The following is a 22,401-nucleotide window of genomic DNA, read 5'->3' as shown; positions in this document are numbered from 1 at the left end:
CTTGAGTATGGGCTCAAACCCACAATGATAGAAAAGGATACCAACTTCTTAGAGTGAAGTGGTGATATCAACATGAAATTCAGTACCTCTGAGCTGTGAATAGGCAATGCAGGTCCACTCTCCACGGCCATTTCCTACACAAGTACATCTCATCATGTGGCCCATGTCATGCTGCTTATCCCACTGGTCCCCAACACGGTACATGACACCGTCGTTGGTTGTGCAGATTTCTTCATGGGCTGGGTGAGAAGAAAGCAAGAGAATATTTATGAGGCCATAATTTACAAGATTTTGAGGACTGAGACCATTTGCAATGCCCCTTCATACCAGGTAATGGTTTCTGCATCTTAACAAGGAAATTTTAGGCACACACTCAAATTTAGGTTCTCCAGCAGATCTACACCAGCAGATCTGATGGTATAAACTTCTGAAGTTTTCAGCTGTAGAAGTACCTACTGTTGCAAAGTCCTTTGTAAAATTAATTTACAAAATGATTCTATTCTTAACTTTGTAGAAGGACTCAAAATCAGAATTACAGGGAGTATCAGAGAAACTTAAAGGAAAAACTCCAAGCACCCAACATTATCTGAAGAAGTAGATGAAAGACAAGAAAAAAATTAACAGCAAATTCCAGCAAGTCTCACAACAAAAAAGTTAAATTCACCAAAAGATTTGATAAAAATAACCTCTACTGACAACTATTATTTGTGACAGAGTAGGGAGGGGTAAAGAAATAGTTTAATTTAAAAAAAGAAAAATAAACTAACTAGTATCATGGAGTATCAGGGACTCACACCAGCTGAGGAGCATGCCTACCACTGGCTTGTAGCAAAGAAGTAATGAAAATTGACTTCTCCTGCTAGAGGTGGTCAATGGGGAAAAATGGTGGTCAATGGGGAAAATTGACTGCTAAATCTGCTAGAGGTGGTCAATGGGGGAAAAAGGACAAAAGAAAACTTCAGAAATGCCTTAAAGGGCTTTGGGCTGAGACTCAGCTCATTAGAAGTCATCAATATCTGACAGAGAGATCTTCACTTTCCAGCTCAAAGAACCACGTGCTCCACAAGCCCTTTATGGCTCTCAGCCTTACCAGCCATGGGGCAGAAGCCAAACTTCTGGTCAGCATCGTAGTTCTCCGTGGTTCCACACCACTTCATGTTGTCCCTCCGTCCCTCCGAGGTGCAGTCGGTGTAGTTGCGGTTGTTGTACAGGAAGGGGAAGTGGCACAGAGCACCGTTGGAATTGCCACCCCGCGTCTGGACCAGAACTGCACAAAAAGTGAAAGGAACAGATGCAAATTCAGCCTGCACTCTTCTCTTAGCATGCACAGAAGAGCTTGGAAAACAAAGCACTAGCACTACTTTTTCCCATGTGTGCCCTGTATATAATCCACAGGCCTCCTTTCTTGGCTTTAATTAATTCAAATGTGGAAAAACAAGCTTTGCACGAGGTCAGTTCAGTTCAAGCTTTGCTCTGGAATGAGCTGCAGAGCCAGCCATGGGAATTCCCAGGAAACAGGGAAAACCAAAGCTTACTGTGCTTGGGAAGTAGCTTTGCAGATGCCTTCTCCCAAGGCCTAGGGAATGAAATAAACTCACAGCTCTCAGCACACCTGTATTGTCTCTGAAGCCATTTCCCAGTGGTGCCCCTCAGCTCTAAGGGAAGCCTTCACCCTCAGGAAAGGGTTACAGCTCAGTCATGTACAACAGGACAAACCACAGCCTCTCTGCAGGCTGGAAGCCTCATGTTTTGCAAGCAGCAGTGGAAAGAGGGCTGTAATCTACCTGAACTAATCACCTCTTGAGCAACTCTGCTTTACAAATATTGTAGAACAACAAGACAATTACTGAGATTTTTCTATATCACATTTCTACATTTCTCTTTTCCACAGTGTATCACAAGAAGCCTCTCTAAAACATGAACATGTACATGGACAGGGACAGTGTTTGGGTGGTTTTTTTGGGTGTCTTTTTTTTTTGATGAAGTATTATAAGTGCTGCAGAAAAAGGCTTGACTTTTATCAGGGAAAAGCAACCAGAGTAGAATAGAATTTTAAAGACAGTGTCTATGCAGTGTAAGAAGCAGTATTTTCATGTGGGAACATGAAATATTCTTTCCAAGATCTCAAGAAGCTGCCTGGACACTGCTCCATGGATGTCTGACAGGCACTCCAGGAAGTGCAACCACACAGGTAGACAGATCTGTGCTGTGAACACTCACCATCCCCAGACAAGAGGCAATGCTGCTGCCTTAGTCATGCCCCAGCTCTTGATCAGTGACCACAAATCACATGAAGAGCACTGCTATATATGGCAGCCTGGCTAGGCAGCCAGGATGGAGGGAGTGACAGGGCTGCACAGACTGTACTCCATGGGCATCCTCCTCTGCAGCCTAATATGGACATTGCTTGAAGCAATTCACCCAAGCAAAGCCAAAGATAAGCATCCCTTGGGCCAAAGCTCCACCATGATCAGGTACTCCCATTCTAAAGTCAGTTCAGAAAACAGGACTCAAGTGTCACAGACATCTTTTTATGAAAAATCCTTTCCTTAGGATTTTTTCTCCTGAGAAGCCGCAAGAACAAAATGTAACCAATGGTTATCTGCTGCTGTGGAATGCAACAGGTGGGTCTGTGATTGGTTTCATGTGGTTGTTTCTAATTAATGGCCAATCACAGTCAGTAGGCTCAGACTCTTTGTCCAAGCCACAAGCCTTTGTGATCATTCTTTCTTTTGCTATTCTTAGCTAGCCTTCTGATTAAATCCTTCTTCTATTCTTTTAGTATAGTTTTAATATAATATATATCATAAAGTAATAAATCAAGCCTTCTGAAACATTGAGTCAGATCCTCGTCTCTTCCCTCATCCTCGGACCCCTGTGAACACGGTCACACTCAAGGGTCCTTCTGTTGCACCCTCCAAAATCACCAAGACCATACAAGTGCTCTGTCACCAGACAGCCCTCCATTCCTATCCTTGAGTCCTTCCAGACAGCTGGAACTGGTAGGCAGCCTGTTCCTGAGTCCTCTGCTCCCTCCTCCATCCCTCCACCAGGGTCATGTGCATGTGCAGATCCTGTGACTGGAGCTCACCATTCTGCTCAGTACAGAAGGAGTATCTCCTGTCCTGCTCGAAGTTGGAAGTGGTGCTGCACCAGAAGTGCCCGTCCGTGCGCCCTTCGGTGGTGCAGGAATAGAAGGTCCTTCCATCGTAGGTGAAAGGCAGCACACAGGGCTCCCCATCAGAATTGCCGCCGTACGTTTGGGTCACGGCTTCAGAAAGACAATCACAGCATTAGACTGCAGTTTAAAGCAATTCACAAATTTCAGGGCTCTAAAACAGCAACAGTCCCTCCAGGCCAAGTTGCTGGCTGCTGGGAACCCACACTGACTGCCAAGGAGCCGAGCCAATACACACCAAGAGACAGCTCCATAGCTGTGGCATTCCTCCACATTCTTTTCCAAACATATATTATTGCAGATCCATTTGAATGAAGTTATTAATGCTGCTCCCCAAGGGCTCTGTTTCCCCTCAGCAGGTTATACAGACCTCACTAGGAAACATTCCTGCCTTAAACAACCAGGCTTCAAATAACCAAACCATTTCTTTCCCTCTTGCACCTTTCTCCAGTATGTTTTCTTGAGAGGGTATTTCTCACACGCACACACACACAAAGGGTGCTGCTCCCCAAGGGCTCTGTTTCCCTCTCAGAAGGTTATATACAGCTCACTGAGAAACATTCCTGCCCTAAACAACAAGGCTTCAAATAACCAAACCATTTCTTTGCCTCTTGCACCTTTCTCCAGCATGTTTTCTTGAGAGGATACTTCTGACACACACACAAAGGGTTCTACTTGGAAATTGAGCCACAGGACAGTCCCAGAGACCTCAGAGCAGCTCATACCTATCTCCTGGCAGCTGACTCCGTTGCCCAGGCAGGTGCACAGCATCTGCTGGCTGCCCTGTGTCTTGAGCCACTGCATGCCCACGGAGTAGACGACGCCGTTGTCGGTGATGCACTGCCCGTAGGGCTGGGGCTGCGGCTGCTGCGGCTGGGGCTGGTACAGCGCTGTCTGCACGTTGGTGATGCTGGGGGAGCCAGAGCCTGCAGCACAACGTGGCACAGGAGGGACATGTGGCACTCAAAGCTCAGCAACAGAAGGCTGCCATTAAGTGCTGAGATAATAAAACCTCAGGCACTCCAGCAGACGGAAGGCACGACGCTCTCAAGCTTCCCGAGACGCGGCTTAATTATTCCACTTTACAAATTTTGAAATTAGAAGAACGACGCCCCCACTCTGCTAATGACAGCCTCTGGCTGCCAACCCTGTAGAGTGGCTTTAGAAAGCATTTCATACAGTTTAGAAAGTCTTTTTCGTACAATTGTTTAGAAAACAATTTTTTGGGGAAAAAAGTTAGTTGAGGGAAATGTAGAATAGAAAAATCAAGATCAGTGACAAGAGAATAAAAATTATCAAGGGAGTAGGGAGCTAAGGCAAAAAGTATTAATTTTGAATTTTTCATTGAGAAACAAGGAGAATAAATTTAAAATGTATTCTTTTACTCAGCAATTTTTAAATTTTGAATCTAAGTTTTTAGCACATTACCATTTGAAATAATACTGAGAGACAACAGGCTTGTTGTTGTCTACATCATATGAACTTCTGCTAATGATTCCCACAGGAACCTCCACAAATTCAGCTCTGCTGAAATAGGGGAAGTAATAATGGAAACCCTTGAAAATACTGGCATCCTTGAAGTGCTACTCATTTTGAAATTTAGACCTTCTAAGTTTTAAGTTAACCTGCTGGTACCAAACAGTTAAAGGTCATTTACCAAGAAAAATTTAGTGCAGGCACTGCACGAAAACAGAAGCCCTACATTGCACTCACTGATAAGAAACCTAGATCCTTAAAATGACAAAAAAAAAAGAACTTAGGAGCTGAAGATGTAAACCTTGGGCAGAAAAAATATGCTACACATAAACAAGGCAATATTTCATACCAAAATTACAAGCTATCTCATGTACAGATACAAAACAGCATTGTATACATTCCTTGACATTTCTGGGTTTTTAAAGCTCAGCCATTAGTAGGTGTATTTATCATGTCAAAGAAACCAGATGGTCTCAGTGGGGTTTAAATAAAGGCCATTTCAAGAACGTTACCCTGAGGGGAATACATAAAGTTCAAACATTAACTTGGAGTGCCATGCTCCTGTGGATGCAGGGCCCTGGATGTGATTTACTGCCCTGTGATTGTGCAGGCAATCCCACCTGTATGTGCCAGCCCCATTTGTGCATGGAAACAAGGTACCAATTAATCTTATCTCCACATGCAAAAACAAGGAGCATCTTCTGAACTCTGACCCTCTTTGCTGCTGATCCTTCCCAGACAAGACTCCAAAAAACTCAACTGGATGGAACAACTCAACTCCAAGCCCTGACATGTCCAAACATGCCATTGCTCTTGTTCCAGGCCATGATGTGCCACTTACCAGTGCTGGTGGTGTGCAGGGCCGTGTGCCTCTCACACTTCCACTCTCCCCTGCCATTCCCAGTGCAGACACACTGCAGCAAGTTGCCACGGTTGTCCTTCTTGCTCCAGGTGTCTCCAATCCTGTAGGAAGTCTTGGTGTCGTGGTCATTGCAGCGATCTGTGTGAGGAACAGGACTCAGCTGGGCCTGCACTGGGCAGCTTCCAGCACTCCACCACCAACTCTACCAAACAAGCTCATCCTTTAAAACCTGAATTAAAAGCACACCTCATTCTCTAGAGCCCACTTTTGCAATTCCTACATGAACTAAACTGCACAGGCTGAGAGCATCCCAAAATCCTGCAAGATTTCCATTCACTTCCAGAACTGTGCTTTCCACTTGGCAGCCATTGTCAACATGAGCTACTTTTTAAAGTCATTCTAAACCCATTCTGTCCAGCACACAACTTTAAAGCTAAACTTGTTTAAATGACCCTTTTTTGTCTTTTAAGAAAAAAAAAACAAGAGTCTTTGCAGCTTGGTCATTTCATACACAGGGCTCAGTTCAAATTCTCTCTCTTATATGGTAGGGACTAAAACCTGTTTGAGGGTAACATGTAAAATCCCATTTCTTTCAAAAGAAGCCTGCATGAAGCTGCAGAGAAGTTAATACAAGCTGCTCAAGTAATACCAGGAGTACCAGACTTCCTAAATCTCTTTAATAACCCACAGCCCCCGACGAATTGAGCAAATGGGTTCAAAGGACAGCACAACAAACTACTTTTGTCTGGATGCCAGATCCACATGGATTAACTAGTTCTTCTTCCATTACAACATTTTACCTTCTTATTCAAGGGAAACTTGATACAGTGGCTCAAATATAATCACAGATCAATGAACATGGATTTATGAAGAACTGTGGAAGGACAGATGCATTAAGCCAGATTGCCACTGAGAGAGCACATGGGACAGAATGTGAATGTAGAAAACATGTTACTGATTCACACTGCTAGAATGACCAGGAATTGGGCATTTGCCAGAAGTATGGTAAATTGGTGAGGTATTCATCATGCAATTTTGCAAATGTGAAAAAAATGTGTCTAATGGACACAATTCTCAACAAAAAGCTGAAATGTCACGGAAGCAACCAGCTGTGATTCTGGAAAATGCTGGCCATAAAAGACATACAACAGCAGCACACACTTGAAGAGTCATTTTGTGGGCTAGAGGTATCATTTTATAGACATAAATTTGAATTTCTCTATTCAAATGTAATTGGAAAACAAAATGAAAAATGAACAGCTCCTTATACTGCAATTTCCCCCATGATACAACAGCACAGACCTGAGTGATGGAAAGAAAGCTACTGCCAAATGCATTTTATTAGTAGTAATAACTCCTCCAAAATTCACAAACAACACATTCTGTTTTATTCATTCCCATTTGATAGCTAATGATTTTTCCCCACATGTCTTTAACAGACTTAATATTGTCAAGGCTGGGTTGATTTTTATAGCTCACTTCTTGACCAAGTCTGTCCAGATCTTACATTTTAATCTCGGTCTTCCTTAGTGTCTTATTCTTTACTGCTGCTTATATCATCAGCTCTGCTGTTTATATCAGCAAAAATCCATTATTTGTGTGCCCCAAGGCAACTGAAAAGCTACAGAAGAGTTTCTCAAACCTTGCATAACCAAGGTATAAGGTACAAAGTTAAATTTTCTTGAGGCAACTGGTGTAAACCCGAGACAGAAGTAAGGTCTGTAGTAGAGCTAACAGGACTGGAACAGAAGGTCAATAAACAAGCAAGATTTTGTGTTTTAAAAGTCTTGTTTGCTCTACAAATGCAAATAAAATGGAGTATTTAATGAGGTAATCTCCCTCAATGATGCAAAAACTTTTTTAAAAAATTCACCTGTGCTGCTGGAGTGGGAAATGGGATGGGAAAAGTGATAGGTGAGATGATAGAGCAGGCAAAACAAGCCCTAACACAAATTAAACAGTAAGACAGAAAGAAGTAAGAAAATATTTTAATCTTGCAGATCCTGCTGTTGGAAAGGGTATTTAACTTAAAAACCACTTGACTGTCCCTCAGAAGGCTCCTCAAAAGCACAGAAATGGATGTCCTGGGCTAAATGCTCTGCCATTTTGTGGGCCAAGCCATTTCCCTGATTTCCTGGGAGATGCCTGGCTGTGGCTCAGCTGAAATACACATCTCTTACACCCTTCTCTCTCCATGAGATTAAATCCCCAAATAATCCAGGCACCCTTGTCCCAGCACCGATGACCAGCTCTGAGGAGTGTTCCCAGACTGCAAATGGTGACCGGGGCACCACCACAGGCCTCTGTCCCTTCATCTGCTTCCCGTCATTCCTCAGGGGATGCCTGTCCCTCTCAAACTACTGTTACTTACACAGGGCAGACGAAGGAATAACTTTCCTTGCCCATGCAGGATGAAAAATAAGTAAAAAAAGAAAAAGAAGTAAGCCAAAATAAGTGGAGGCTGGCACTTACTTCTGGAGGTGCAGGTGATGCGGCCGCTGCCCTCACCGAGGCAGGTGCAGTCCACCATCATCCAGCCCTGGTAGGGTTTCTCCCAGGTCTCTCCCACCACATAGGATGTCCCGGCCGTGTTGTCGTAGCATCGCTCGGCTGTGAGGGGAAAGCGCATCAGAGCCCGCCCAGGGCATTCCCACAGGGAGGACGAGGAGAAAGGGCCCACATGCCCTCAGGGAGAAGGAAGCAGCAGCCACTCACCCACAGGTTTGCAGGTCCACTCGCCCTTGCCGTTGCCCAGGCACACACACTCCAGCATGTAGCCGCCCGTTTCATGGGGCCGGCGCCATGTATCGCCGATCTTGTAGGACTGGCCGCCCTCATGGCAGCGATCTGTGGTGGCACACAGGGGAGCCGAGGTGAGGGACACACCAGGGACAGCATGGTGGCGACAAGGTAAGGGCTATCTGGCCAGGAGCAAATGGGGTCAGCTGGGGTAAGGGGCAGCAAGAAGGAGGAGGGACATTGAGGAGAATGAGGGGGGACATCAGCCTGTAAAATGGCACTCAACATTTCCCGCCATTTTCTGTGGGAGCCCACTATTTTCTGCACTTCCCAAGCCCTGTCCTCTCCCCTCAGCTAACTTCTCCATGTTCCAAACCCCAGCCAAAGCCCGGCTGGTGAAAAGGGAGTGCCAGGGACTGATGAGGCCCTGCTTCTCCCTCAGATCCTGCCCTCAGGCTGAGGGCTGGCAAGAGAGGGTTTGCCTCCATCTTGTTTGAGGCAGTGCCACTTGGGCTTCTCTGTGGCCATTCATAAGGGACATGGTGGCCAGGACAGCACGTGGAGGATAAGGAGGTGCCTCTTTTGTGACAGCCTAGTGAGAAATCAGGCCTCTTTTGGGGTTTGGAAAGCCTGCCCTGGGAAGGCAGATTCCCACCCCTCAGTGCCCCACAGCTCTGAGGCAGCCCAGGCTGAGGGAGGGCAGCAGGGTGCAGGGCAGTTTGCAAACACAGGGTTTGTTTCTTTGGAAGAATCCGAGACAAAAAAGAAAAAAAAAAAAGAAAAAAACAGCCACATCCCATCATTTAGTAAGAACCAGTAAAATGTTTTGTGGGCTCATTTGTGAAAGCAGGGAATCTCAGCGCTCTGAAGATTGATTCAAAGCCAGTTGCAGTCAGTGAGACTCTCCAGTGAGCTCTAAACCAGGCTGATGATGAGGAAACAAGGCTGCTCTTACACTCGCAATTTCCTTACTGACTCTTTCTCTTACAACACTTATCATCCCTGCCCAATAAAGTGCCATTAAATTCAGAAGGGCTCCAGCTTCACTTGTTAGATTTAATGCATTATTTTTTTCCCATGCTACAATGATGGCTGGTTTCCGAGTCCTCTGTGGAACACTACTAAAGTCTGCATGTGTGTCTTAAACAAGAAACTGGATACTTTTAACAGCAAGACTTTTCTCAAAAGGTACCTCAGAGACTTTGAAACCTCAGTCTAAAAATCCTGACATACAGCAATCTTCCTCTGGGCTCACAGAAAGTCCAATTATGAACTAAGGGGAAATTGTGAACAATTCAGTGACTCAATAAGGAAAGGATTTCCAGACAGAGATGTGAAACAGGAGCTGGGGAGAAAGGACCAAGGGAAGAGAGGGAAGAGCAAGAGGAAAGTATGGGTCAGGCTAGTGAAAAAGGAGTTGCAGAAACATGTTAAGCTGCTGTCTGGATATCAAATCCCAGTTCCCTTAGAGACCAGTGGTCAATGACATTTTTGGAGGATGAAGGACTGGTTATCAGGTGACATTCATTTATTATCATTTATTCTGAGTAGTCCCATTAATGCTGTCTGTGTTGTTTTGACCCATCAGCTGCAGAGCAGACTTTTTCTCCAGTCAAAAAACTACTTTTATACTTGCACCTGTGAAGATGTAACGCACTCTTGTACATAAGTTACTAGACTGTATGGCTGGACACTAACAGTAATTTTTGACCTATGCTTCCTCATAGGACATAGCACTTGATCTCTTAAATAAAAGACGAGTTTCGTTGTGTAAATGTACACCGCACAAGGACTTTTAATTTTAAAGCTTTAGTGGGCTTTGGATTAAACCCCAATGCAACTGTGGCTAACAGGCACTGGGAATAGTGTGTAAATTGCTCTGGAAAATATGACTCTAAGGAACAATAGGTCTAGGAAGAGGCTCTTAGTTACATACTGGCAATGGTGCAGCTGATTCTCCCACGTCCAGCTCCAATGCAAGTACAGTCCCAGATCATGGAGTCCTTGGGGCGCTCATAGGTCTCCCCAACCCGGTAGGTGGATCCAGTGTATTTGTCAAAGCAAGTCTCCTCAGCTATGAGGGAGAAAAAAATAAAAATCAAATAATCAGCTTCATGTAACCACACCAGTAACATGCACAGTCAACAGAAACACATTCCTTGCCTCCTCACACAGATACTCCTTTTATCCTGGGGAAAAATGTCTATCAGTCTCCTCTTTCCTCATGGGATGAAACAGCAGAGAGGAAGTTGGGTGAAATTTGGCCCCTCAAGGCCCCCATGATGCTCAACAACCTCAATAACCTCTTTTTCCCTCCCTCAGGGAACCAAAAGTTGCACATGGCAGGCATGCCTGAAAGCATCAATCCCAGCTGTCTGAAGCCAACAGGAGAGAAGACAGGAGGGAGCAAACAACCCCTGGAAACTGTGTGCTTTGTCATGCTAATCCTCCTCACTCTGAATTAGCAAAAACTGTGTAGATTAATCCCAAATTCTGCAGCAGTCCCACCAAAGTCAACAGCAAAGTTCACTACTGATGCACAGGTGAGTGATTACAGAACATCAGTGCTGCCACCAGACTCGAGATGTGAAGCAGAACAACTTTCTGCACTTCTGGACAGATAAAGTTCATTGTATCATAAGGAAAACTTCCTACTGGACTTCAACACTGTAAAACTTGGGAATCTCTGCAGGGGAAGGAAAAGTAGATTGAACCCTCTTTTATGGAGTAAAGGGACTGAGTACTCCTTAAAATACTCCAGTCATGAGAAAGGCAGCACACAAACCATGCAGAACAGATGGCTGAGATGCTCACATCTGTCTTACATGAACGCTATCAGCCAGGAACCAGCTTTTCATCTCTTCTATCTCCAGAGCAACATAAAGGAATTATGGCAAACCAGTGGCTTCAGCCCAATAAATACAGATAGATTGCATCTGATAAACTGAACTACACCGAATCCTGGAGAGACGCATCCTCCAGCAGACTTTGCATTTAAACTTCTTTCCGTTCCCTAAACTTTTTCTGTACAGACTAAACAATCTCATTTTACACTCAATTATAGAAAGCTCACAGCACGGCCGGGAGGCTGTGGAAAGTTGTAAGTTGAAATATTTTTAAACAAGCTGACGACACTGCACAGCTATGAAAAGTTGGGGTGAAGCAATCAAGCAGAGCAGAGCCAGAGCTGCAAAGTGACTCCAGATTTGAACTTCCCCGTGCGAGTCCAGGAGTCAGTTCAGTTCATTATAAAGAAGAGGTTGGCTCCAAAATTAATGTTTAGATCCAATCCTCCAGAGAGATGAGTGATGTTTGGCTCAGGGCTCTGGTGGCAGGCCCATCGCTAATGAAAAGCATTTCTTAAAATCCCAAGCCAGATCTTCAGTGTAATTGAGTGTAGATCCCATTACTGACCCTAAGTACCAAACTTCAGTGGAAAGCCTGGGCTGCCAGCCCTAACTCGTACAAGGCTTGGCTTACTCGGCACCAAAAGCCGCGCTGGGGTCTCGGCGCAGACAAAAGGGGCCACCAAACTTACGTTCGGGCTTGCTCTCGCAGTTGAACCCTCGGCTCCCACCGTAGCAGGTACAGACCAGAGTGTTCCCCAGGTAAGTGCGCTCCCACTGCTGGTTTATCTGATAGTACCGTCCATTGTCATAGCAGGTCTCTGGGGGGAGAGGACGAGGAACGGGGACGCACAGGGGGAAGAGAAAGCAAAGTTCGGCGTTACCGAGGGCGGCAGCCGGGAGGGAAGGGGCGCGGGGCGCACACGTGTGCGGCTCCGCCGAGCCGAGGGGCGAGCTCGGGGGTCAGACAAAGCGCCCCGGGGCCACCGTGCCAATCCCCGCGCCGTGCCCTGCCCCTGCCGTGCCCGCGGGCGGTACTCACGCTTTCCCTGCGCGGCGGTGTTCTGCGGCAGCGAGGTGGTTTGGGTCTGCGCCTGCCGCCGGCTCTTGCCGCCGGCCCCGCGGCGCTGTCCCCCCGTCGCCGCCGCGGCGCCCAGGCAGAGGGCGAGCAGCGCCAGCCGCCACACGGTGCGGCCCGGCATCCTGGCACGGCTGGGCTCGGTACGGCTCAGCACGGCACGGACAGCCCGACGGACGGCTCGGCGCCGCTGCCGGGCGCTATATAGGGCGGGCTGGGCGGGAGGAGGCGGCCGCCGCCGCCCCAGCGCCCATTGGCCTCGGGGCCGCCGGGGGCCGGGCGGGGGCCGCCACCGCCCCGCCGAGCCCCGCCGGGGTGGGAGGCCCGGCCCCCGTCAAGCACAGCGGCCGTGCCATTTTGTAGAACATCTGGCTGAACAAAATGGCTTTTTTTGAAGGGAGAGGCAAACTTTTCTTTTTTTTTTTCCCGTGGAGCAGCGCTGCCTGTAAGCGGATACTGCTCCGTTCAGGAGGAGTAATGTTCTGCACGGGGGAGAAGGTGAGGTGTGACATACGGGTTGGGAATAGCAACTCTGAGTGATGTTTTATCTACTGCTGGCAACTCAAGGTTAAAAGCTTTCACACATCGCTTGGAAAAATCGGTGTCGTTGCATTCCATTCAAAATAAATTTAACACCCTCTTTGTCTGACTTTATTTCTTGCTGTCCAAAATCAACTCTGAGAACAAAAAAAAAAAAAAAAAAAAAAAAAAAAGTGAAAGAAGTACTAGGTGTTGAACCTTTGTTAAGTAGAAGGGTTCTTCAATGTGATGCCCCAATGTAACCTTGCTGTACATGAATTTTGTCAACCTCTTCCATCTGTCTTCTTCCCATGGGCATCTCTGGTGCTGTGGGGAGGGGTTCTTTTCCCTGGTTTGAAGGAATACTGCAAAGCAGAGAGTGTGAACAGCAAGTGTTGCTCTCAGGCTGCCAGTGAGCAAAACACAGTGCATGCCCCATTCTGGTACGCTGCCTGGACCAGCACCCAAGCTCAGACCATACAGGAAGGTGGCTTCATGCTTCTCACACTTATTTTGTCTTGGCAAAGGGATTGTTAATCTAAAAAGTCTGCTGCGGTTCCCAATGTATAAAAGCAACTCTTCAGACAAACCTGAGTGTGAAGAAGCCTACAGTGTTTCCAGACATCTTTAAGGTGCACATCCACAGTTTTCCATAAGAGTTCTTCAGCATGTTGAGCCCCACGCTCTGGTTCCACTTCCTGCAAACCCTCTGTGTTCTCTTTACTGACATGCCAGCAGTAACATCACTGCTGGGATGAAGGCTATGGCAGCAGGCAGAGTACTGATCCAGAACGTGCTCCATTCCAGGAAAACACCTACTTGTGATGTCAGGTATCTCTTTTCAAGGAAATTTCCTTTCCCCTGTATGAGGATTGCCCACAGATACATTTACACAAGCTACTCTGCTGAAAACTTACTGGAAATTGAAACCTGACCTGGCAATTGAGGTGAGCTGTGGTGAGCTAATTCCCACCTTTCCTAATTTTTATTTTTAGATCCACTGCACAGCCTTTTTTAAAATTTATCTAATTTTTGAGTCACCAGACACACATTATCCCACATAATATTCACAGAACTTAGGTGGCCATAGCAAGGGTAAGTATTAGCTTTTGAAGCAGGACACAGCATCACAAACCAGCAAATATCCAGTTTCTTGAAATGAGAACCTGCTTTCAGAAAGTGTTCCTTCTTTTCTGAGACCTAAGATATGATGTGTCATCCTCAAATTCCATCTCACATTCCACCTTATGTCTGGAATTCTCTGATAAAAGCCAGGTGAAAAGCACATAGTCAGAAAATGCTGCTGGTTGAGATGTACTTTACCTACTTTTTGGATGTACTTTACCTAGCTTGCTCCAAAGGAAGAACTACTGAGTGGAAATGAGTGGAAAAGAGGGAAAAGAGGAGTTTCCATCCATACATGCAATGAGGAGGCAATTTGAGATCATTTTTCCAGTTACTGAGTATAGAGCCAATGAATGTGTGACCAGACCAAGCTGCTAATTGAGCTCAGTTGGCATGGAAAAGGAAAGGGTTATGAGAAGCCTTCAAGGACAGCAGGGTTATGATATGTAAACTTTGCTCAGGGAAATCTGCTAAATGTAAGAGCTGACTACCTAAGGAGCAGGATGCAGTGGAATAAGCAAACATGAGGAAGAAATATCTGCTTTTAGCAATTATTTGCAAGTGGCAATAAAAGGTTCATGTATCAGGTATAGTTCCCGTGAAAGTTAAATTATTGACATTAACTTCATTTCTGTCTACTTTAAGTCCAGTTCACATAATTTTGCACTGCACTTAGGTCTTCAAGGGCAGTATAAGTACTTACACAAACTGAAAACTGTTTGTCTGAAATTTGAATGAGAAAAGACGGTGTCAGCAAGCGTGTGACTGTGCTAATGCTTTCCACAGAATTAGTTACACAAATACAGGGACAAATGTAAGATCCTTGTTTGAGAAAACATTACTGGAAGAACATAAAACAAAATTATAATTTCCACTGATGCTCAAATTAGTTTCTTGCATAGCCATCATTTACAAGCTGGCAGAAATAGTCTTACAAGTAGTATTTCAAAATTATTTGGAACAGCCTGGTTTCTTTTTTAAAGGAATCTCTGACAGTAATTACAATACAAGCATGTAGTAATTATTATACTGCATGCTGTTAAACTTTGTGAGATGTCTCTTATTTCAGGAAAGGGATGTAGCTCTTTGTCCGTCCCTCTGTCAGTTTGTCCCTCAAGCTAACAGGAAATGAAAGGAAGATTCACCTGAAATCTTCCTTCAGATGACATCAGTTTGAATTTATAAACCACCCGTTCATGGGTTCTGCATCCAAATAAGGGTTAGGAATGTCCCAAACCTCTGCTTTAGACATTGGTATTCTGATTCATGTTCTTGGTCTATTCAAATTTTTTTCCCTACTGAAATCCTACCTTTTTGACTCTTGGCTAGGAAAGGCACATACCCTTATAAGGCTCTCCTGACTTTTCTTGCTCCATTGTATTGCTCTGCAGATAAACCTCTCCACTTGATTTCCTTTACTGCACACACTTGTAGGGAGCCACACGTGTGACTGGGAGCAAGGTCTGTCCCTGTAGCCATTCTTCAGCACATTCCAACAGCAAAGAGAGGGTCAATCAGTACACAAAGGACCAATCCAAGTCACTTGTTATTCTATAAGCAACCTTAGAAAAAAAGCCCACTTGGGCTTAATTATATCCTTCTAAAATTATTGCTTATAAGGAACAGGAACCATGAAGAGAAAAGGTCAGGATTCCTCTCCTTGACACAGGGAGACCATTAAACGCTTCCTGCAGTTCCCAAATATTTTGCAAGAACCCCTGTTGCGAGCTGAAAATTTCTGAATCATCACAATTTCAAGTCTGTGGTTTTTGTTAGGTCACAGCAAAATTCACTTCAAGGCTGCTGAGGCTGTGCTGCACAGTGCTTCATTCACTGCTGAGTGTCTCATCCAGGAATCCGGAACAGGGCTCTTGAAATGAAATCCATTCCTTCTGCCTCTTAGCTGCAGCTTCAGGGACTCAGCACAGGAATGAATTTCATGGGGTATAAATGCTCTCTGACAGGACATTAACTGCATCTCTGGCACTATCAATGGAAATTCCTTCTCTTCTCCCTCCTCCCTAGTGCTTCCCAATGAACTGTTCAGTGTCATCAACACAGAAAAATGCATTTCCTTTCTCTAGCTGTCCGTGGATTAGGAGATTTAGTTTGGTCTACCCAAATCGTTGTAGTTTGCCAGTGCTGAGAAGTTTGCAGCCACAGCTCTTGTTTTGCATTAGAGTCTGCAGTACTGTCAGCCCCAGGCTTTTAACCCTTGTGAGCCACTCCCTGCAAAATCAGGGGAGCAACTTTGGAGGGCAAGGGGGAAGAGATTTCCATTCTTTCCCGGGTAGAAGAGTTCTCCTGGGCTTTCAGGTTGTTTGTTTGTTTTCCCAACTTTCAATGAGGTGTTTACATCACATACTAGTGAATTAAGAACAGAACCTGAGATCCTGACGTGCTTCCTGTTGCCAAAACATCAACAAAAATGAGAACTCTCATTAGACCCACAACAATGGGAATTGGCAGGCAAGTGGCATGGGACACTCATTCCCTGGTGAAGCTTCCAGATGGGCAGCACCAGCTTCAAAGAGCTCAAAACCTGTTCTTCATCACATTTGAGATGTTTGGCAGAGACTTGCACAGATGCCTGAATCCTACCTGTGCTGCCCTAAATACTTTGGATACCCCATCCTGATGCTCATACAGGGAGTTCTGCAGCAGCTCTGGGGGCTCTCAGGACAGCTCTGGAACTCTGAGTTGCTGTTTCAGGAGTTCTGCAACAGCTCAGGGGGCTCTCAGGACAGCTCTGGAGCTCTGAGTTGCTGTTTCAGGAGTTCTGCAGCAGCTCTGGGAACTCTCAGGAGAGCTCTGGAACTCTGAGTTTCTGTTTCAGGATGCGTCAAGAGCACTGCTGATTGGGACTCTGGGACCTGGCTTAGTGTCCCACACCGAGCACAGTGGGGCCAGCTCTTAAAAAATGTTATTTTAGGCAGAATTGGAACTACTTTGTCTCAAGGGCTGTTCCATCTCCCAGTTGATTTCTGCCCTGCTCACATTCTGTTGGCTGTTTTTATTTAGTCATTACGGGTCTCTAACAATAATTTGACTTTTGACTAATAAAGGGTTTTTTTCTTTTAATGAAAGGGCAACAGTCACTTATGTCCATTTTGTTAGGATCACTTGCATCTCCCTCAAAGCCCAGAAACAGACCTGAAACCCTCCCTTTTTCCACAGCACTTTTAAAAATACTAAAGCAAAGTGAAATAGCGGTGATATCACCACCAGCAGCATGAGGTGAACTTGGCCACAAACCCTGGTGTTTGAGTGCAATTCCTTTTATTCTCTCCCAGTGAATATGGCAAACCACACTGAGTCTTGTTTGGTTTTAGGCAGGCCTGGTTACAATCCAGAAATAAATGTTAGTGCTGGGTTGAGCTTGGCTTGCTGTGAGGAAGTTGAATACACTGAGCAAGCAAACAGCCACATATTATGATGATTATAGGGGAGTGCATAAGGGGTTGAAATTGAGAGTCACAAAGGGCTGAACTGAGCCAGGAGCATGCAGAAGGGAAATGTTTTGGCTCCAAGCTGCAGTTTGTCCCCTGTTTCTTTCTTACCCTTCCACCCAACATTATATGGAGCCAAGAGTGTGGATAGTTCTTTGCTGTCAGTTTTGAGGAGTTTTTCTTTAAATTTTTTTTCTTCGTTTCCTTCTTCTTCTTTTACTGTAAATAATCTGATTTTTTGGCTGCATTCTCAGAGATGAGAGAAGCTCTCACTTTCACTTGTTTTTCAGCCCTGCCCAGAAGTTCTCATTGGCCTCCTACTCTATACTTCCCAGCTTCTGGGATAGAACTTGAGTCTTCTCCCTGTCTTCATTCTCACTTTCTTCTTCTTGCTTTTCCACCCTCTGCCTTCCGGTGGTCCAGGCCAGCAAGATGTTCCTTGGTTTCTGATGTATTTATTTTAACTTGGCCGTTTCTATGGCCCAGCAATAGTGTCACTTCTCCTGTGGGACTTTCACAACTCTTTCTCTTCTGTGGATGGGAATCCAGCCCAGAGAGAGGCCCAGAATAAGGCAGAAGGGCTGCTTCTGACTTATTCAAACCCTCTGTGGAGGCTGAGCTTCTAGCAAGAAATTGTAATAAAGCAGGCTGGAGTTTCATTCTGTGTCAATGTCAACTCACAATTAGTCTGAAGCCAGGGCTTCTTACAGGTATGATTCTTCTCTGAGGAGCTTTGCCAAGGGACAGTTTTGATTCTTTATAGACATCAGTATTGAAATTATGTTTTCCTCCCATCACTTCCATTGGAAACCTCTAAATGGGACTCAAGCTGGCAAATGGAGCTACTTTAGTCTTAATGTCTCATTGCCTAACTGTTTCTGGGGTGGCTTCCTATTATCTTCTAGCTGTGCTTGGATTCATTTTGGTTGAAATTTGGGCCTCATGGCAAAGGACTTCCTATACTGACTCAGAAAATTTCTGCTCTGTCATTAATCCTTTGACTTCCTTCTTTACTTTCAGCTGTTGATTATAGTGAGTTAGATTTTTTTTCCCCTGGCACTGAAAACTGATATTAGTCTGCATATGTTTTTCGATTCTGATTCTTGTTCTGGTTTTGGGGATTCTTTACATCTTGGACTGGTTTGGAGCTCGTATTTTCAGTCTGTAGTGAGCCACCTATCCATGAAATCATACAGATTTGGAGCTTTCCAACAGCTGTCACTCACTTCATTTGCCTTTCTGACAGCATTTATAGAGTTTGCAGTGTGCTCACTCTTGAGATGATGAATGAGTGTAGTAACAATAAATATACATGGTTTTCATGAGCCATTTTATATCATTCTTTTTGCTATCTACCCTGATACAGCCCCAGCAAAGGAGTTTGTGTGGAAATGGAAACTTTATCACTGATAGGATTCAGCCTTGCCCTGTGAAGGACTGGCTCAGCTAGAGATGCTGCAAGAGGTTTTCCACTGGGACATCACAAGTGAAAACAAGTCAGTTTGCCTGGAACACGGAGCCATGCCCATATTCCAGGAATCTGTTTCACTACTTCCAAACACTTACACACTGATTTAAAGCTTCACAGTGTTTTGCAGGAAAGCTGGTGATTCAGACACATCTCTTCTCTTGCAGAATTCTCCTCTCAAGCCCAGCCAGCACCTCTGAGTGCTTCATAGTTTGGCCTAGACTTTCTTGGCTACACTTTTCCTGTAATGGCATGGGAGCAGTGGCCAGGCAGGTACTTAGCCATGTAAAGGACGGAAAACTAAATCTCTTATCTTGCAATAAGGTAGTTGCAGTCCAGCCCCTTGAACTGAGAAAAAAAATTCACATTTTTCTTAAAAGGTGCAGAATTTCAGCCTGTTAGCAGAATGTTCTAGAGTAATGATTACCATTTCCATAGGTATGAAAACAGAGGGGGGAAAAAAGCTGTTCTAAAGGGGAAAAAAAAGCCTGAATAGTTTGACACTGTCTGAAGAGGAAAGTTTCTCTTTATGTTGTCCAGGATAGCTTCTGGCAAGACCAAAAAAGCTGAACATTATTATTAAGTGAAGTAGGAAGTGTTTCAAAGATGCATCATATCTTGGTCATATGCTAAAAACAAATATCCCAAAGCTCTTGATGATGCATCTGGTGTTTGTACTGATTGAATATGTCCCAAGCCAGCTATATTTATTGGAGGCACATTTTTGCTTAGCCAGGTCATGCAGAAATTGAAGTAAACATTACCTAAATACATATCATCAGATTGGGGTATTAATCTGGCAGGATTAGTATAAACCCACTTGCTGTCTATTCTATGTCTGAAAGATTTATTGGGGAAGGTAGAAGCTTTAGAGTCTGGAGATATACATTGCTTCTGCATCTGATTATAGTCTCCAGATTTATATACAATGTGGAAAGAGGTCGTAGCTCACTTTCCAGGAACAACATTCACATTTTCCACAGAGTGCATTACTGTAAAGTGAAGATTAGGTGCTCATAAAATGAAGGGAAAGTTTTGACAGAAGGTCTCTTCAATTAATTTTCAGTCAAAAATGTCATGTGTAGTATTGAAAATTAGTGCTACACAAAGAATTTATCTCTTGATGGACTCTTCCTTCTCCCTTTTTTAAAATTTTTTTTCAGTGGTGCACGGGGACACAGAAATGGCAGGCTGCAAAGGGCCTGTATAAGTCTCATAAATAAAACAGCCTGAGGCATTTCTTATAGGGAAGTCAAAGTGGGAAGAGAGACACATAGCTTTGATAGGAATTTTTACAGAAGATGGAGCACCTGTGTATGGGAAAGAGATCTTTAAGCCAACAGAATCCTACAGATCACAGAAAAAGCAGTAGTGTTTTACCAGCATTGCTGTAAGATGTGGCAGAGCTTTGGGCTCTGGGTGCTGCTGTTTAAGCCCCTCTGAAATGCAGGGGGCTCAGGCCAGCCTAAGGACATCTACCTCCCATGTGTTGGAGGTCATAAATATCCTATTTATGACCTAAGATTGTCTGACAGGCCAGCTCCCAGAGACTGGTGAGCCTGAATCTCATTGAAAGGCAGTAAATTCAGGTGTCCCAGTGCCTGAGTTCATACAGCCCTACCCTTTATGCCCCTGGCTCCTGCAGAAACAGTGTCTGATGGAAACTTTGCCAGTGGGAGGCAGATCAGCTGTGGGGAGCACTGTAAGGCCAGAGGCAGCTCAAGGCACTGAATTCCTTGCTGTTGCTGGCTCTCAGCTTTCAGATCTGTGCGGTTTTGCAGCTGAAAGGCTCACATTGTGACCCTGCAAAGACCTATTAAAGTGTGGAGCTTTACCTGCTCCACAGTAAAACCTGCAGTTTTTCCACAATTTGATTTACCACACCTAAATAAAGGCAGGCATTTGCTTTGTCTCTCTGCTCCCTGCTCTCTGTGAGCAGCATTTAGGTACCTTGGTATCCTCAGCCTTGCCACTGGGAAAGTGTGGAGGAATAAACTGCATGACAGGGTCATAAATTACAGGGAGAGTAGAGCAAATCTTGGCAGCAGATCACAGCTACTGGAGAGATGAGAGCTGTGGCAGACACATGAGGAGAGAAGCAAAGGAAGACTAATATTTAAGAGGAAGGCAGAAATTTTACTACTAGACTTTGTTCCATTGAAATGAGACCATTTCTGACCTTGGTTTCTTTGGGAGCAGGCTCAGTCTCCTAATTTCTGTTTAATGTTTTTCTTTTTGTCTCAGCTCTCAGGGAAGGATTGATGCTTTAAGACCATTAGAAATTCTTCCTTTTTTATAGAAAAGCCAAAGTGAAAACCATAAAGTGGCACTGATTTTGAAGCAGGCCAGAGTAATCTCACAAAATTGCTCTCAATACCCACTGTCCATGCCCATCTCCAAATCCATGGACTGCAGCTATATCCCTAAATTTGTGTGTCAGCCTTCACAGGATGTGGGCCTAAATATTCCTTCCACATCCAGTGTCCATCACAAACTCTAAGCACCATTACTGTGTAAAATTAATTTTTTTTCTTTGAAGATTCATACACTCACAACATTCTCGTAAGTGTATTGGAAAACTGTGGTGTGACTTTAAGATACACTTGGAAAACCTTCAAACAATTACAAATATGCACACCAAAAAAATCTGTGCTTGGATGAGGTAATCCACAAGAGAGTTTCCCGTTGGCCTTTTGAAAACCAAGTATTTTATATATAAATGTCAACGTTAATTAAAAATCAACACAGAACAGGAAATAAAAGCCCATAATGCTGTATTGGTTATGATCTGAACACACTGATTAGGTATTTCTAAGAGTTTATTCCTGCTCTTGGAAGCAGTCAAGCTTTTTAAAAGAAACAAACAGATATGCACCCACTGGAGGATGCAGCCCACCAGATGATTTCATACTGAACAAACACGTGGAGAAGAATTTTCAAAGACATTGTGGGTCCTTGCACAGTGCCTGGTTATTAATGGAAATGGAGCATCCTAATCCTTTTGGCATCCTGAAAAATCCCTCCCATGATTTAAGCATATTGGCCAAAGCTCCTCCCTGGAGAGCTGTGTAGGTTCATCCCATGAATCAGTGAGACCTCATGAGTTAATATTTGTGTGCTCATGCTCTTAGTTAGCTTCTCTGAGTGGTACTAAATGGCTTTTTAGATCCAGTTCTCAGATACACAAAATGTGCCTTCCAACACTGCTGGTTCCAGCCAAGCTGCAGGAGGAAAGAGGAAATGGCCTGAGCTTAATCCATCCTCAGGACAATCTTAAAGTGATTAATTTGTGCCTGTCCTCGAGTGCCACACAGCAGGTTTCAGTGCTACTGAGTTGTTCCAGAAATCTGTTTATTTATTGGTGCTGCATACATTACTGCCTTTTTTTTAGGGATGGCAGAAAATGCCACAGCATCCCAGGCACAATTAATGCCTTGCTGGTGGGATGCACACTTGGAAAAATTTTGCAAGTCACAGCACTTTAAATCAGGGGTCACACAGAGATAAAATTCATTTTAAAAGTACACCCCACAGTGTGTTCAGTGCTGTGCACACCATTTGTTTCTATGAGTGCACAGGAACACTGCAGACATGCCTCAGCTAAGGGTGACTGCTCACATCTTTAACTCCTTTCAGGTGAAATTCTCTCCTAAATGGTAGA

At 44.6% G+C, this 22,401-nt stretch overlaps 1 protein-coding gene across 6 annotated transcripts in view; it reads right to left on the bottom strand.

Annotated features, from left to right (window-relative positions):
- Positions 1–12,354, bottom strand: part of FN1 (fibronectin 1) — a 52,843-nt gene extending 40,489 nt beyond the window's left edge. For all 6 annotated transcript variants that reach the window (XM_058809640.1, XM_058809639.1, XM_058809641.1 and 3 more), the window contains exons 1-10: positions 12,144–12,354; positions 11,794–11,922; positions 10,192–10,329; positions 8,232–8,363; positions 7,989–8,126; positions 5,496–5,654; positions 3,904–4,104; positions 3,092–3,271; positions 1,091–1,267; positions 87–239 (exon numbers count right to left, since the gene is read on the bottom strand). In XM_058809640.1, coding sequence (XP_058665623.1) covers positions 87–239; positions 1,091–1,267; positions 3,092–3,271; positions 3,904–4,104; positions 5,496–5,654; positions 7,989–8,126; positions 8,232–8,363; positions 10,192–10,329; positions 11,794–11,922; positions 12,144–12,303 — 1,567 coding nt within the window. In that variant the 5' untranslated portion in view covers positions 12,304–12,354. The remainder of the gene's footprint in view (positions 1–86; positions 240–1,090; positions 1,268–3,091; positions 3,272–3,903; positions 4,105–5,495; positions 5,655–7,988; positions 8,127–8,231; positions 8,364–10,191; positions 10,330–11,793; positions 11,923–12,143) is intronic.
- Positions 12,355–22,401: the final 10,047 nt, after the last annotated feature.

The sequence above is a fragment of the Ammospiza caudacuta genome, chromosome 8, assembly GCF_027887145.1.
Source record: "Ammospiza caudacuta isolate bAmmCau1 chromosome 8, bAmmCau1.pri, whole genome shotgun sequence".
Classification (NCBI taxonomy): domain Eukaryota; kingdom Metazoa; phylum Chordata; class Aves; order Passeriformes; family Passerellidae; genus Ammospiza; species Ammospiza caudacuta.
Note: the sequence above shows the minus strand (reverse complement) of the source record. Positions and strands in the feature narration are given on the sequence as shown.